Source organism: Monodelphis domestica, chromosome 1 (assembly GCF_027887165.1).
Source record: "Monodelphis domestica isolate mMonDom1 chromosome 1, mMonDom1.pri, whole genome shotgun sequence".
NCBI lineage: Eukaryota > Metazoa > Chordata > Mammalia > Didelphimorphia > Didelphidae > Monodelphis > Monodelphis domestica.
The window spans coordinates 119148701-119166652 of NC_077227.1; the positions used below are offsets into that span (position 1 = coordinate 119148701).

Sequence of the window (17952 nt, forward strand, 5' to 3'; positions counted from 1 at the left end):
CTACTGTACATTAGGAGCAGAGCAGAGCAGAGCTCCATGCACTGGGGATGCTTGATGCCAGGTAGATTACAGATTCCTAAGGAAGGAGAGAGACCTGACCCTGAGGTCCTTCTCTCCTTTGTATTCCTATAGCCCTTTATCTGGATCACTTCTATGGAGCTCCTTTTTATTATCCATGTTTGCATATGTCTCATCATCTCTCCTATAGTGTCAGCTCTTTTAAGGAGAAGAGGACTTCAGCTTTCCTTTGTATCCTATATGGCAACTAATAAAGTGCCCACCATTTATGAGTACTCTTCTTTACTAATGAAAAAAATGACCTCCTCTTATTTTAGACAACATCTTTCTATATTTGGATAATGAGATTTAGAGCTAGAAGGAACTTTAATCATTTAGTAATATCTTCATTTTACCCATGAGAAAACTGAGACACCCAAAGTCCAGGTGACTTAGCAAAGATCACACACATAGCAGTAGAAGAAGCAATATTTAAAATTCCAAGTTTTTATATTGTACACTGCATCGTCACCATTTGTTTTAAAAATTTAGAAATCAAGGCTCTGGAATTTAAGGAAAGGACCCAAGCTTCTTGTGATTGTACCTATAACATTATAGATGGAATTCTATTTTCATTCTCTCTTCCAGCTATTCACTCTATCTTTTAATTGTAGAAAAAGCAGAATAAGACACCATTCACCCTTGCAGATCCTCTTTGCATTTTCATTGCTACCAAACTTATAAAAAGCATTGGGTCTATGTGGAGAAAGAAGGGATATCTTCTCATGCCTCTTATTCATTCCCTTCTTCCCTAAGAAGTCAGGTAGAACACTGCTTTGGAATCTTGGTGTACCTGAGTTTATTTGCAAAATGAGAATAATAAGTCTTGGATTATTCAGTTTACATAATTGTGGTATAGCAAGGGTTTTGCCAATTATAAAATACTATTTAAATATGGCCTATTATTAATTCAATGACTGATATTTTAGAGAATGTCTAGGCAAACAGTAGAGCAGTAGTGCATTACTTTTGTTAGCCAAGCGTGCACACACACACACACACACACACACACACACACACACACACCCCTTAGTCCTTTGCAGATCTAGTCAAAACAATTTTACCACAAAGCCTTCCAGAAATAAACCACTTGGATTATTGTAGCTACTGATGCTAATGAGAATTCTGGAATCCAGGATATAACATATCCTGTCTGACTGTTAAGCACATTACCTGTGAGATATTTAATATGTTTATAACAACATGATTAGTTCAGATGTTAGATGAAAGAGAGATTGCAGCCTGATTTTGAAGGATCCCAAATATTATTGTAATTGTTTTTGTTTGTGGTGAGAATGTCCAAAAAAATTATAAAGGTCTCATAGAGATTTCCCAGGGAAGGGCTTAGAAGTAATACACATATTCCAAGTGGTACACCTGCAGTAATGGGCAGGACAGAGGGCAAGTGCTTATTCCTATGCCTACAGTGATGTTTAATCCAGCCTTTCATGTTTTGGGCAGAAGGCAATGAGCAATATTAATGTAAATATGGGAGTAGTAGGCAGTGTGGTTTTGTGGAAAGAATATTAGCTCTCAAGTCAGAAAATATTGGTCTAAATCCCAGCTTTATTATTTTATTACCTGAATGACTTTGACTTTATATATTAAAAATTAGGCCTTTTATCCTATGAAATGGGGGCCAGACTAGATCTCTTACATTCTTTATAGCTCTAAATGCAAAGATCATATATATGTAGGTATTGTACATGTATGACCACTTTAGAGAAAAATAAAAATAATAATACTTAATTTTTCACTGAGATGTTTAAAAATAGGAAGGAAAGATGGCACCAGGAATGATCCCCAGATTCAAAATCAGGAGACCTTTTTTCAGATTCTGGCACTGTCACATATTATGTGATATTGAGTAAATTCCTCTGAGCTCCATTTTCTTCATCTCTAAAATGAGTGGGTTGAATTAGGTAGAGGCTGAGGACACTTTCAGTTCTAACACCATTTCTGAGTATGAATGAAGGAATATTCATGAGTTAATAAATGAATGAAAATGAATTTATTAAGAGCCTACTATGGATGCAGCTAGGTGGGTCAATGGATAGAGAGCCAGGTAGAGAGACAGAAATACTTGCATTCAAATCTGACTTTAGACACTTACTAGTGGAATGATACTGGACAAGTCACTTAACTCTTTGCCTCATTTTCCTCATCTGTAGCATTAACTGGAGGAAGAAATGGCAAACCACTCTAGTATCTTTGCCAAGAAAACCCCTTATGGGGTTATGAAGAACCAGACATGACTGAAACAACTGAACAAAAACATGTGCACAGCACTGTGCTAAATGCTAGGGATACCATTAGAAAAACAGAGAAAGTCCTTACCCTCCTGGACTGAAGTGGAGAGAAAACATGCAAGGGAGATTCTAGCTATAAATCAGACAGAAATGGCCCATGGTCTTTACCTTAGGGAACATGGTGAAGCAAATTCTAACCTTTGCTTTAATGTTATTTCCACCGATAGAACCTCTCCATTCCTAACATTCACCCATTTGATAGCACCAAGAATCCTGGTGGCAAGAACTTTCTTTAGTTTCTGCAGCTACTGAGATGATGAAGCTTCTGCAATTGGCAGAAATAGTTGCCAGGTGGCATCTCCACAAGTCTTGCTTCCCACAATGATGGCAACAGGGGCTGGGATGAAAGCAGGATTAATGAGAGGGAGGGTGTGGTTTGTGTGGAGATTACTACCATTCCCCTGGTTCTTGGGTTTACCTGCCTACACATGGCAATTGTTCAGTGTTTAGTGTTAATGATGGCAAGGAAGGTGGACCCATGATGCAGCAAGGACTAGGCTGTAAGCAGGGTTGGTGGTCTGGGGAATACCACCATCCCCTTCCAGAGGCAGCTACAATGAGTCCTGGCCCTGAAATCAGGAAGACTCAAATCCAAGTCTGACTTCAAGCATTTACTAGTGACCCTGAAAAAGTCACTTAACCTCTGTTTGCCTCATTTCCTTAACTGTAAAATAGAGCAAATAATAGCACCTACCTCATAGATTTGTGTGAGGATCAAATGAGATGTTTTTAAAACCTTAGATGGAACTATATAAATGCCCATTCCTTCCCCTTCCTTCTCTTCCTTTGCCCTATTATTCCCAAGGGTCTTGGGCTCAGGGTCTGAAGGAAGGTGCAATGGTCAAGATCATGGAAATGGCTTAACTCTTCTGACACCTGTCATCTCTTTCTTCTCCCACAGGATGCCTTCTGCTTCAGTTAGAATCACTCCCCTACTCTTTGCCTCTGAGTTGGTCAGCACATGACAAGGATGGCTGCCCCCTTCTTCAGTGTAGTTGCTTCTATAGATAATGGGTTAAAAGCAATATTGGTAGGGAAGGAGACAGGGACACCACCGTTCCCAAGGCTCTTGAGCTTACCTACTACGCATTGTAGATTGCTGATTTTAACATCGTCAACCTGAGAACCCATTTTCTCTGTCCGAAAAGAATGATTGAGCTAATAGTCAATAGAAGTTTTTGAGGCAACCACAACCAAAGGTTTTAAAATATCATGGTTATACAGTTTATAAAGTCCCAAATGTCATGATCTTTAACTCAGTTAGTAAACATTTATTAAGTGCTGACTCTTTTCCAGTCATCATGTTAATCTCTGGGAATATAAAGAAAGTCAGAATCACAATTCCTCACCTCAAAGAGCTCATAGTCTAATGGGGGAGATACCAAGATATATACCGAGTAATGTTTTAGATGCCAAAATAAAAAAGTGTCATGGCTAGAAAGAGAGGTCCAGTAAAATCCCAAGCAGACCCATCTGCTAGGCTAGATCCTCAGGAGAGCTGCTAGGCAAAACCTTTGGAGAGCAGAAGTGTTGGGGCAAGGCAGGAAAAGTGAAAAGGAAATAAAAACAGAGGAAGTCACTCTGCCCATTATGTAATTGCAGAGGAGACTCATCCTGCCCACTGCAAATACAATGAAAAAAGAAGCTCCTTGGGAACTGCTTTCTATGGTACTGAAACTTAAAATAATTTTTTTTTTCTCACCACTATTTTAAAGATGCCTGAAAAAGTTGGTCCATCCATAACCCTGTAACAGTGTTAATTCAGGTTCTTATCCTTTAATATTCATTTGCAGAGCTATTTTCTATTTTTTAAAGGCAGTAAGTAAAGACCTGAGTTCAAATCTAGCCTCAGACACTTACTATATCTGGGTCTGTAGGCAAGCCACTTAACCTCTATCTGTTTCAATTTCCTAACCTGTAAAATGGCAATAATAATAACACCTACTTCCCAGGATGGTTGTGAGGAACAAATGAGATAATATTTGTAAAGTGTTTAGTACAGAGCCTGGCATATAATAATACTGTATAAATGTTCCATTAGACTTGAGAATCATTTAGAGCCTTGGCCCTGGATAGACCTTTTGCCCACAACTGTCTGCATGTGTTTTCCTGAATGTGTTTTTGCTGGGGTCTGGGCCAGTTAGTCTGTTCCCTTGGGCCAGATTGTCCTCTGATCTTTTGTGGATAAAAAAGAAATGAAAATGCTCTGGTTGAGTCTTTTCTGAATGTCTATATCTGTTGGCTTGAAGGAAACACTAGGGACTGTCTTGAGCTGACTGATTTCCTGAGACAGACGCAGTGATAAAATGTGGAGTTTAGGCTCCACGAAGGGGCAATGGTGAAGTGCATTCTCTAGCTTCCTTAGGGAAAAGAGGCATGGGCGTAAATACCAGTACTCCATCGAGCTAATTCAGCCAAGAACTAAGAAGCAATCAAGGCCTCCGAGGAAGAAAATTGAACATATGATTACCACACACTAAAATTAAACCGCTCAGAGTCTATTTGCTCCTACTTTATACATGATTCTACCAAGCTTGATTAGTTCCACAGAAGATTTGTAGTCAGTTAGAATAGAAGAGAAGAATTACCATCACTAGAACCACTGACAAATGGTGAGATGTTGCAGCTGACATTCCAACAAAGGAGGGCATACAAAACTCAGAAAAGGAGAATAAAGACAAATATTCCTGTATAGGATGGTAGAGAGGAATTTTTTGTCAGAAAGCCAGTGTTTAAATTCTGACTGTGTAACCTCTGTGACTTTATTCAAATAATTTATCCTCTTTATTAGTTTTATGACTCTGGGAAAGTCCCTTAACCCTGATGCACTCGGTTTCTTCATCAGTAAAATGAACTGAAAAAGGAACTGGCAACCATTCCAGTATCTCTGCCAAGAAAATCCCAACTGGGGGCACAAAGAGTCAGATACAACTGAACAATAACAACAAAAGTCTGTATAAAGAGTCATATAATACCATTTAAAAATTATCTATTCAAAGTAGCTAAATTTTATTGTTTAATGTTTAGCTAGCCAGAGATCTTGACCGGACAGAATATTAATTCCCAAGAGTTCTAGATGGGTAAAGGTTAGTTGCGTTTTCCAAGGAATGTTAGTAGCAAATCAAAATATACATTAATATTTTATGTTCATGTGTGCAAATACACATGTGAATACCTGCATATAGACACATATTAACTTCTGCATGAGAAAGTTAATGTAACTGACTAGGAGGGGAATGCTTATAGTCTTTGTAGGTCACTATGGGAAAGTTTACATTTGAAATCAGGAAGCAAAGTTAGTGTGTTGTGATAATATTTATTCTTGTATATCAGGTAAATCAGTTTTTATTAAAGGTTCATAATTGACTGGTCTTAAATGTAACACTATGTATTGCTATCATTCAGCACATAACACTGCTAATGAAGGCATCAGGGACGTTAGAGAAAAGTCAGAGGAAAAAGTTGGTCTTTGTAAACAAATATTATGTATACAGCATATAATTTTTCTCCCTTTTCTAACCATTACTTCATTGGAAAACTGCTAGGTTGAAACATAACGAGTGTTTATTTTAAAATGCACCACATCATTAAAAGAAATCTTGACTCTTTCATGTGAAATTGAATATATTTTATGTTTCAAAATGTCTTCTTACTCTTCAAAGTTTTACCCAACATTTTCCAACAATTTTGGTGTAATTCCCATGTTTACAATTTTTATCCTTTTCATTTATTCAGTTCATTCATTCCACAAGCATTTCTCAGTCACCTACTATGTGCCAACCACTATGCAAGGTAATAAAGTACCTCATACAAAAACAAAATCAACCTCTTTTTGCCTTTGAGGAACTTGTCCACTGCGAGATAAACAACATGAACCCAAATAAATATATACACACATAATATATGTATTGATATATGTATATATTATAAAATGATCAATGGATAACAGGTATGTCTATACCTGTATTTTATATATATGTATATAAACACATACATATATCCACATATAAAGAGATGATTTCTGTAATGGAGCATTCTAGCAAATTGGGAAGAATCAATCTCTTGTAGGAAATGACAGCTGAACTAAACTCTAGGAATTCTGAGAGTTAAGAAAGGAATACATTCAAGGCATGAGAGAGCCCATGTTTTGCAGAGAGGGATAGAAGATGGAATATCACATTTGGGAAGAAACAAGTTTGTCTAAAATATAAAGTGGCCAAAGGAGAACTACATACAATTGTCCTCCAAGGTAGGCTAAAATCAGATTAGAAAAGGCTCTAAATATCAGGTGGAATAGTTTGTACCTTATATTAAAGGTAAGAGGGAGCCACTGAAGTTGTTAATGTCATATAGCCAATAAAACTCCAGTGATGTCCTCTTAATCTTTAATGTAAAGTACAAACTCTTCCATCTGGCTTGTAGAGCCTATTCTAATCTGCTTTTAGCCAAAGAACTTCATTTTAAGAATGCAGCTTGGTAGCACTATGGATAGAATGCCAGGCCTGGCATTAGAAGGACGTGGGTTCAAATCTGGCCTCAGACACTTCCTAACTGTATGACCCTGGGAAAGTCACTTAAACCTGATTGCCTGTCCCTTGCTGTTCTTCCAGCTAAGAATTTATATTAATACAGAAGGTGAGGGTTTAAAAACCAACAACAACAAAAAGAATGTCCAAATGGCAGCAGTTAAAGAGTATGAATTGGAAAAGGTAAAGACTGAAGGTGGAAACAGATTAGGAAGTTATAGCATAATCGAGAAGAAAGGTGAAGAGGGCTGAAATGAGGATGGTAATCATGTGAGTAAAGAGAGAAAGGGTTAATGGGAAAGAAGTAAAGACAAAATTGACAGCATGTGGCAATGGATTGGATATCGAGTTTGAGGAAAGGGGAAGAGTGGACAATGACTTAAAGGTTTTGAATCTCAGTGTCTAAAAAGGGTGTTATCATCAAAAGAAATAGAGAACCTGAAATGAAGGGTGGTTTTGGGAGATGTGATGAGTCCTGTTTTGACTGTGTTGAGTTTGAGATGCCTACTCCTCAAAGAGATGAATAGGACAGAGAATCAGTATGGGCTGTAGCTCAGGGAAAAGTGCAGAAAAGTGATTCTAAGAAGACTCATCCACTATCCTTTGCAGAAAAGAACCTACTACATTATATTACATGGAACACTACATTATAACATCAGACTTTTGCCATGTTTTGATCAGTTTTTACTAGCCTTTTTTTTTTTAACTCTTGTTCTAAGGGAGGAAAGAGGTTATGTTGAAATTAACACTAGAAAAACAAAAGACGAAATTTTAAAAAGTTCTTTGGTGCTTCATGGAAGTAACTCTGGGTTCTCAAAGGTTAATTCAGCAGAAAACAAGTTCTAGAAGATTGGAAAGCCTGAGAATACCCAGTCTGAGCAATAGGCTGAGATTATTGTTCAAGAGCACAATGTAGATATGTACAGAGAGACTCACCATCAGCAAGTTGACTACAAGGTGATGAATTGTGTGGCCAATCTCACCTGAAACTGATAAATATGCAAACTAACCCATTGTCCTATGCAGGCTCTTTCTTCTTCCACAATGATAGCAAAGTATTGGGGAAAGGAGGAGAGGGTACTAAAAATCACACTATTTTTTGCTGTCCACAAATCTAAAATTAGCTGTTGATACTCAAATTGTGAATCATTTTTCTAATGATTACTGAGCTGATACATGATCTGAAAATTTGAACCATATCCCTATTAATAATTTTACTACAAAGAAAACTAAGAGTCATAAAGTTGTAGCCAAATAGAAGGTTGGTCATAGATTCTCTCAAGGGAAGCAAATGGAGGAGTTTGTTGTTAGCTTCATTATGTATAGCCAGGGACTATAAGAAGCATCATTTCATGGGAAGTTTGATCATTTCTCTTTACATTGCTTACTATGTTAAGGACCATACTTAAGATAATTGCAGCATATATGCCAACATCTATTACAGAGGATAAATATGTTGGGAAAATCTATTTCTATAACTCAATAATATCCTCTAAATCAAGTCAATATTTAGTTTGATACATAGTGACTTCAGTGTGAAGACAGATGTAGGGGAGGATGCTGGAAGACTGTTGGAAAATATGGCTCCTGATCAAAGATTGAAAGAGACCAAAGGTTTCTGGACTGCTCAGAAGCCTCACGTCTGTAGATCACAAATACTTTCTTCAAAGAGAGAGAGAGTCCAGGTGCCAGAAGTGGAGAGAGAACTAAATAATACTACAAAAAATGAAATTGACTCTATCTTGACAGGGTTTAGCTAGTTATCCATAACATGGGAATAATTTCCTTCTTGCTATTTAGTCAGACATGGTAAGAGACAATAAACATGAAATTAAAAGATAAAGATGAGAAGTCATGGTGTGTAATTTCAGTGGCTCCAACTCAACCCATTTCTACAAGTTGTTTATTCTGAAAAATGAGAAATACACCAAAGTAAATATTTTAACTGGCACTATTTTTAGAATTTTGGGAGCAGCTAGATGCCACATTGTATGTGTATACATAATATATCTATGTAGATAAACACATATATAGAGAAAGCTGGACCTGGAGTCATGAAAACCTATCTTTGTGAGTTCAAATTGGCTTCAGATGCTTACTAGTTGTTTGACCCTGGGCAAGTCACTTAACCCCGTTTGCCTCCATTCTTCATCCCCAAAAATTAGTTGAAGGAAATGGAAAACCACTACAGTATCTTTGCCAAGAAAACTCCAAATGGGGTTATGAAGAGTCAGACACAACTGAAATGACTTAACAACAAATTTTGGAAGAATTTAGACAGAAAATAACCTTCACATCAAAGAGGTCAGAAGACCCCCAGGAGCCACCCCAGGGAGTAACTACTTCTAAATCTCCATAACAAGCAGAGAGACATGAAAGCCAAGAGAAATATCACTTTAGAGTATAAAATGATTTGTAAAACATTATAGAGATAAGTAACTAGAAACTAGATCACCTCCCCAAAATCAGAAAAGCAGATAAGAATCACCTGACCTAGATTATGTTGACCATAGATGACCACCAAAGTAGAATATTAATAGACATGAAATGGAACATAACATGTTTGTGTCTGTCTATGTGTGTATATGTTTTATATATATATATATATATACACATATGTTCTCAGCAGCAGTAAATTATATGTGGATCACATTTGATCTCCACTTTCTTGGTATCTGATGTGCTATGTGTGGACATTTAAATGAATAAATGTGAAGATGAAAATGAAAAGTGCAGGTGTTCATGAAATAAATTAATGCTCAAGGAAACAATTTAAAAGGCATTTGAGATCAGTTTTTCAGTATATTTCCAAAGGAAATGTTGAAAAAGAATAGAATAGATTATAGATGTTACTATTACAAACTTTTAGCAATGAAAGTGGTATCATAATCAGCTATTCAAATACTCCTATTTGCCCCACACCCTGTCCAAATGCTCTTCCTGGTATAAAGTCTCCTTCTTGACTCTAGGAGGTAGTATCAAAGGATTTAAAAATTCTTTTTCCTTTTATTAGTGACGGTCCCCCAGTCAGAGACAGTGATTCTGGCAAAACACTTCAATGTAATTCTTTCTCCTTTCTCTGGGGATGTATCTCCTTCAGTTGTTTCCTCCCACCTGCATTTCTAATAAGTAAACCAAGAGTAGCAAAGACCCAAGGTTAACACCATTTATAGACAAAATAAATGTCTAAAACACAAAAAAGCATTTCCCAAGTACAAAGGGAAAGGTTCTAGTTTTCCATGAGAGAGCGTAAGGGGAGAATGAAGAAACTGCATTACCACCTTTGGGTCTATAATCTGTTAAGTAAGAGAGCATTTGTCCCAATATTTCATGTGCCCAGTTGTTCTGAGCAGCCTTGTACCCAAGATTTAAATCAATGATCCTGTGGAGGAGTCTACATTGCATATGCAATACTTTCCCCTTACTAAATGGTCTCAGATATGACTTATCTTATGTGTTCTTTTGATATGTAATCACTGACTTTAAGTTCATCCTCCTGAATAGATTCAGTTGCTTTCAGAAGATAAATTGAACACCCCACAAAGAGAGCCAAAATACCAATAATCACCATTTATATAATGCTTTAAGGTTTGGAAAATGCATTGCAAATATTTTCTTATTTTATACTCACAATAACCATCAGAGGTAAGTGGTATTATTATCCTCATTTCTCAGAAGACAAAGCCAAGGCAAACAGAGGCTTTGTGACTTGCCCTGAGTCCCATAGCTACTAAGCATTTGGGGTCCAATTTAAACTCAGGTCTTTCTGACTCCATGACTGGCTCGGTATCCACTGTGTCAACTAATTGCTCCAATGAGTTGGAATCTAATGCTCAGATGAAAATCTGAGTGAGGACAAATGCATATCATGGACACGAAGTCTCCAAGGGTGGACCCAGGGCCATATGGGTTACAATTGTCATTTCTAGGACTCCAAGTTATAATTCTAACACTGATGAAAAGTATCTTAAGAATAAAGTGGTGTTGTAATGTGAGAGACCACCCAAAGTTCAAATCTGGTCTTAGACACTACTTGTGTGACGCTGGGCAAGACATTTAATCCTGTTTGCCTCAGTTTCCCCATCCCCACATGGGGAAGGAAATGACAAATCACTTAAGTATCTTTGCCAAGAAAACCCCAAATGGTATCATGGAGAGTCAGTCATGATTGAAAATAAGTGAACAACAGTCTTCACATTCAAACAGTTGACTGGAGGAATATAAAGAATCTGAGATTTGGGGGACTGGTATCCATTATAGAAATTTATTTCACTTGGTGGAATAATTCATATCCTTAAATCCTCTATTGCAACTAGGTATCTCCTCTTGATGCATTAAGATTATACAAAATTCTGTGATAGTCATCAAAATAACTTTCCAATAATCCTATGGGTATAAACATCAAGTGAAGCATCACGTAATGAGAAATTCAAATATTCATCATAGATGTTTGCTACTTTCCTAAAGGATGTTCTGACAAAAAATCATTGGATCATATTGATAGAATTTTTCAGCTGCTTCTTTTTGCAAGGAATGTCATGCCATTTGAGTCAATCTTTAATACTACAGGATAGTCTAAATGAGATCTATGTGCATTCAAAAGAGAGAGGCATAAGTGTTAATTTTTTGTTATAAGCCTTATTTATATTTTCTCCCAATTGGAAAATAGCTCATTTCTACATTATGGTGGACTCCGGGGTTGACTCTTGAGTTGGGTCAACATTTGACTCAAATTTGTAAATCATGAAGCTTTGTTTGTGTAAATCTGATATGATCAATGCGTGAGATAATTTAACAAATTAAAATTAAGAGATGGGGAGAGAGAGACAGAAAGAAACACACGAGAGAAAGAGACAAAGACAGAGACAGAGAGAGGGGGAGGTAGTGTCTACATACTGAAAACAAGGTGGATGAATAGCACCTTATTTGAAGTGCTTAACTTCCTATATCTATAAAAATAAAGGGCTTGGATTAGAAGATTCCTTCATTTCCATCTAGCACTAGATCTATGATCCTATAACTAACCATATTACCCACAGTATGACATGCAACCATATACTCACAATCAATGAGCAATTGATAGTCGGGCTTGAATAGAGGTAGAGATTAGAATGGATCCCAACCATATTTGGACTTCTCTGATGAAATTTCTCTAGTCTTTAAGACTATCCTCTTGCCTTATCCTCTTATTCATTATGTAAATATTTCTATGTCCTTAATTTACCCTAGTTTATGTTAACAGCTTAAACATAGTAGACATTCAATAATGTTTTTTGAATTTATATGTGTTCTTGTGTCTTTTAACTCCTATTTAACCAATATTCTGTTTTTGAATGATAAACATATACTCACTTCTATTTCCTTTAGATATCATCAAAGAATTTAATATATGCCAAGCAAACATAGATCCAATAGACAGCTCTACATGTCACTGGTTACCTGAAACAATATAGATTTTACTGTTTAATAAGTTGAATGCAGAAATTTAATATTTCTATAGCTTTTTTGCCAATCAAAATACAGTTATTATATCTGGGAATGACTATTTTATTTTGTCTTTAGTCTATAATTTATTTTTTATTTTTTAGGTCAGGGTTTAAATTCCAATCATTCAGTTTTTTCCCCTCAAAGGAAAAGTATGGTTATAGAAGTTCATATTTAAGTCAAGAAAAGCTAATGGAGTGAAATGTCAAATAATAATTAAAATTATGATATTATGAATTTATCATTAAATTTAATGGGGCTTAATTTAAATTTATAAATGCAGTATGTTTTTTTTTCATTTTTTCCATTTCATAGTATTTATATTCCCTGTTCCATGAACAAGGAATACTGTTTTTCCAACCACGGCCTGCAAAAGTATGACCTAGCTCACACACCACTTTCTCTGTTACACCTTTATTGCTACTTCCACTTGGAAATGTTCTTTTCTTCCTCAGATCTAACATTGCACTTTTACTCATCTCATTCATTAGACATATTCTTTTTGATTTATAGTTATTTGTATATATGCTATAAACAACTCATTCTAAATCAAAAGTTCTTAACTTTTTTTTTTGTTCTGGACCTCTTTGAAAATAAGGTGTATCATATAAACCTTTTCTCAGAAAACTATGTTAAATGTATAAAATAAATAGGATTAGGAAGGAAGGCAATTAATTAAAATATCATTAACAAATTTTAAAAATAAATTCATAGAACTCACAATTGGAACCCCTTTTCTAGTTGGTGAGTTCTTTGATGGCAAAGATAATGTATTATTTTTGGTATTCCCCAAAGCCTAACACTTAGTAGACACTTAATAAATGTTATCTTCTATAGAAAATTTTCCACTACCAAATAGAGGCAGAAATAGCTTCATACTTTCTGTTAGGTTGTTTAACTGAGACTTTATCCTCGGGGGGTGAATTTAGTTTTCAATCTCCTGTCTAATTTCATTTTTTCCACATCATTTTTTAAATCTCATTTGTGAATTTTTTTTTTAAACTAGGCAAACGAGAAGCCATAGCTCGGTGTCTACACATACAGACCCACCAAGCTGTCAATGACACACTGTGTGACAAGGCCCATCGACCCCCTCCAATGACTCAGAGTTGCAACACTGATCCATGCCCTCCAAGGTATGTGTAGGAACTGGGACTTCTTAGACTTGTATGCCTGGTCCTTTATCTTTTGCTATCATGGCACCCAAGCTTCTGAAAGCAGAAATAATGGGACTATGGTTTGGGTGCCTGCATACAAAAGCCAGGATACAGTCACCCTGAGAAAGCCAAACTAGGCTGACTCTTTTGCTCTCTAGATTAGTCTTGTGCTTCCTGCTGGCTTTCTTGGCAACTAGAACTGATTGACAGTTATGGTAAACATAGAAGATCAGTTTTTTATCCTGCATTCACAGAGTGACAGAGAACACGAAGAAGTTTGTTGGTTTTTTTTTTAACCTGGTTTCTATTTATCCATAGAGCAGATATAGGTAAAAACAAATCAGATCTGAGATAAAATTATAAATCCAGTGAAATGTGTACCCATTTTAGGGCTTCCTGTACTTGACTATTCTCTAACCTCATATCCTTATTTTTTTAAAAAGGAAAAGCTCTAATATTGTAGGTTTTATTTTGAAACTCATCCATACCTTTACTGACTCTTCCATTGTAAACTTCTTATCTCTAATTGTGCAGTAAATGGCTTTCTCTGCTACTACAGGAATTTTAGGCATCACTGAACAGATGGATAGGGAAAGTGTTTCTTTGGATGAGGGACCTTTCTCCTGGCCCTACCATCATGCCCTCTGTCTAAGCTTAATTTGAAGGGAAACCTGCCTTCTCGAGTTAGAGTGCATGAATCATGGGGAGAGTTGGGGAAGAAGGAAAGGTAGGAAGTCTCCCTTCACTCCATTTCATTATAAAATTATTATCCCCAATCACTTAGTCCCTGATTTCTCAGGAACCTTATGTACATCCAAGAATTCCCTTTCCAAAACAGAGCTAGGTAAAGCTCAGAAAATGATGCCATTTAGATCTGTTTAATAGATGCAGCCTCTTTTATAGCCTTTTATCAATGTTCCTTCTGATGGCACTTATCCTGCAGGGAAGAAGGGACTCCCTACTACTTCTAAGTAGATCCAGTGAGAGTTTGACCATTTCCACTACTTCTCTTGAAGATGAGGGAATACATTTTTACTTCCTTTCTCATTCAGTCCTATAGCATCCTCAATATCTGACACCCTAATACTGGATCACAAATGGCATAGTGGATACAGTATCTGATTTGGAGGCAAGAAGGCTTGAGTTTGAATCTTCCTCAGACACTTGCTAGCTGTGTATCCTTGGGCAAGTCACTTAACCTCCCAGCCTCAGATTCCTCTTTTTTAAAATGGGAAGAAAAACACATAACTTCACAGGGTTATGAGAATTAAGAGATATAATACTATAAAGCACTTTGTGAGTTTTAAAATAATATATAAGTGCCAGCTGTTGTTTTTATTATTACTTCCTCACTACCTAAGAAATACTGAAGTTATCTGAAGCTTGGAAAGCAATATACAATTATCCTAAAAAGGGTAGACTAGAATTAGATCGTGAAGAGGTTTAAATTGAAAACAAAAGTTTGCACTTCATCTTAGAGGCACTATGGAAACACTGATGCTTTTTAAGCACGGGAGTGACATGATCACCCTTGTGCTTTATGCAATTCAAGTTGGTAGCTGCACATAAGATGGAGTAGAGAGGCGAGAGCCTGGAGAGTAGGCACTTAAAATCAGTTGGTTCTGCATGAGTTGAGAGAGAATACCCATGTCAGAAGAGTGGGAGAGGTAGAATTAATGAGAATTGACTGGGTATTGGATGTGAGGAAGAGAGAAGAGTCTAAATTTAGTAAATAGCGAAGTTAGAAAGACAAGCAGATTTGTAAAGAGAGATACTCTGTTTTGGATAAGTTGGGTTTAGAATGCTACCGTAGAAGATGTTAGTTACCCAAGCCTTCTTATATAAAAGTAGAAATGAAGCTTAAAATTATATCCTCCTTCTTCTGATGCACAAGCATCATTTCTTTTAACTGTTTTTTATCCCTATATATTTAACATCAGCCAAAATTTTATAGAATTTTCCCTGTTCCCAAGCCTTTCCCAAAATAATTAACTCAATCCACTCCATCTGTGTTTCCTTCCCTGTGGAGCAAGCCAAGATGTGGTCATCTTTCCAAAATAGAATTAGATGGTCATTGAGGAAGGTGCCCTTTTCCAACTTTTACCCAGATTTGCTATTGCCTAGTATTGCCATAAATCTTTTGTGTTCTACTTTATTTAGTTGTGTAAATTAGTCCTCTTTGTAATTTAGGAGCAATCCCTATCCCATCATGAACAGAATTTCTTGGTATATTAGGTAGACACTAGTGCCTCATAGACAAAAGGGGTAAAGGTGACAGCTCCATTAAAAAAAGAATAACCAGAAGAGAGGACTGGTGGGTAAGAAATTAGAGAACTAGCACTCAGATGTGAATAATGCAAAGTGTTTGGGAGCAAAGGAAACTCAGTTGTTAAAAACAAGATCCAAGACTCTTATTCTTAAATTCTTGTCTGTGTTCATGTTTCTTTGTACACACACATGAATGGTGAAGGAGATAATAATTTAAAAGTATTTGGAAAACTAATTTTTATGCAGATTCTGCATGCTGGAGAATTAAGAAAATAAAGAAAGAAAAACTAAGAATTTGTTTAGTGAGTTCAAGTTGTTAGTATCTTTTTACTACTTTGAGAAGTCAGAATTTTAGGCTAAAGACCTAGAAGAGTTGAAAATCCAGTACAGGTTTGAACTTGGGCTACACTGTAGGTCTTTGCTCACAAAGTCAAATCCGGATTTAATAAAGAGCCAGGAAATTGTTTCCTAATGATGCTGAAGAACGTTTTCATTCTGTACCTTGTAATAACTTCTTGGTTTCCCCTTGTAGTAGCCTTGAGGTGGAGTATCCACCTCGATACATCTCAGCACTAGACCTTGCAAGTTATCCTTCTCAGGAATTCCATACCCTGGAGCCCCGGAGCTAGGAATAATTGGGCAGTCAGAATGTGTTGATTTCTTTGGGAAACTGATACTTTGTTTTTGTACAGAGGGAAATATTATGCCTCATTTCAATGATGCAGATTTAATAAACTTTTTCAAAGAGTGGGGATTCGATTGGAAAAAAAGGACATATTAGAGACAAAGGTCAAAGCCAAAACAAAGGTAAGTTTACGGAAATGTTTGAGGTTCTAAAAACTTGTGGTTGTAGAAATAACAGGAACAGGGTGTTGGATAATATTTTCCATACAAATATTGACTGACTCCAAGGGCAATAGCTCTCAAACATCACCCAAAGGTAGGGCTCACTGCTAAGATTGTGTTGCACATCCAATGGGACTGTTTTTACCCAAAGGCAGCTTTCTTTGGTTTCTTTGCTTTGGTTTTCAAATGCTGAGTACTCCATGTTTTGTTCACCTTTGTGGACTTTTTCCTGATGTATCCCATCACTGCCAAGTTTCTGCCTCTTCCTGGGTTCCTGTCTCTGGAATAGAGTCATTTTTTTATAAGAATTTGAAGGTAGATGTACTATATGATGATTCCTGATGGTCTGGGAACAGCCCTTCTCTCAAACAGTCTCAGAAAAGGGTTAGAGAACGTCCTCTGCCAGTTGGGAAGAGGATAAGAAGACTAGAATATCCTCTGGTATCACATATTGGTATCTTGAACCACCTGGACCAGAAAGCCAATAACAATTAAAAAATCATTACCAGTTTCCCAAATAAAAGAGCTCCCACATATATGCTTTGTCTTGTGTTGCTGTAGTGATTCTTCTGGCTACCCTCTTTCCAGAAAAGAAATAAATGTCCCACAACTACTCAAATGGAAAAGATGTTTTTTCATATTTCCATATTATTCATTTCTGTAAGTGAACAATCTTATAAAACCAACATTCCCAAACATATACCCAAATAAACAAGTGATGAACCATATGTTTTTATCTGCATTTCTTTCTTTCTTTCTTTTAACAATATTTTATTTGGTCATTTCAAAACATTATTCATTGGAGACAAAGATTATTTTCTTTTCCTCCCCCCCCCCACCTCTCCCATAGCCAATGCGTGATTCCACTGGGTATCACCTGTGTTCTTGTTTTTCTGCATTTCTACTCTAATAGTTCTTCTCTGGAGGTAGATATCATTCTTTTTTATGTCTCTTTAAATTGTCCTGGATCATTATATTGCTGTTAGTAGCAAAGTCTATCACATTTGATCATCCAAAATATTGCAGTTACTATGTATAATGATCTTCTGGTTCTGCTGATTTCACTCTGCATCAATTCATGTAGGTCTTAACAGCTCTTTCTGTAATCATTCTGTTTATCATTCCTTATAGCACTATAGTATTCCATCACCATCAGATACCACAATTTCTTAAGCAATTCCCCAGTTGAGGGACATCCCTTTAGTTCCCAATCCTTTGCCACCAGAAAAAGAGTAGCTATAAATATTTTTGTACAAATGGGTTCTTTCACATTTAAAATGGATTGCTTTAAATGTGTAACACAAT

The 17952-nt window shown here is 36.4% G+C and overlaps 1 protein-coding gene across 2 annotated transcripts in view; it reads left to right on the forward strand.

Annotated features, from left to right (window-relative positions):
* The window catches only part of ADAMTSL3 (ADAMTS like 3), a 628767-nt gene that overhangs the window by 496410 nt on the left and 114405 nt on the right, over positions 1-17952 (forward strand). For both annotated transcript variants that reach the window (XM_007479267.3, XM_056805881.1), the window contains exon 17: positions 13383-13512. In XM_007479267.3, the coding sequence (XP_007479329.1) occupies positions 13383-13512 (130 nt within the window). The remainder of the gene's footprint in view (positions 1-13382; positions 13513-17952) is intronic.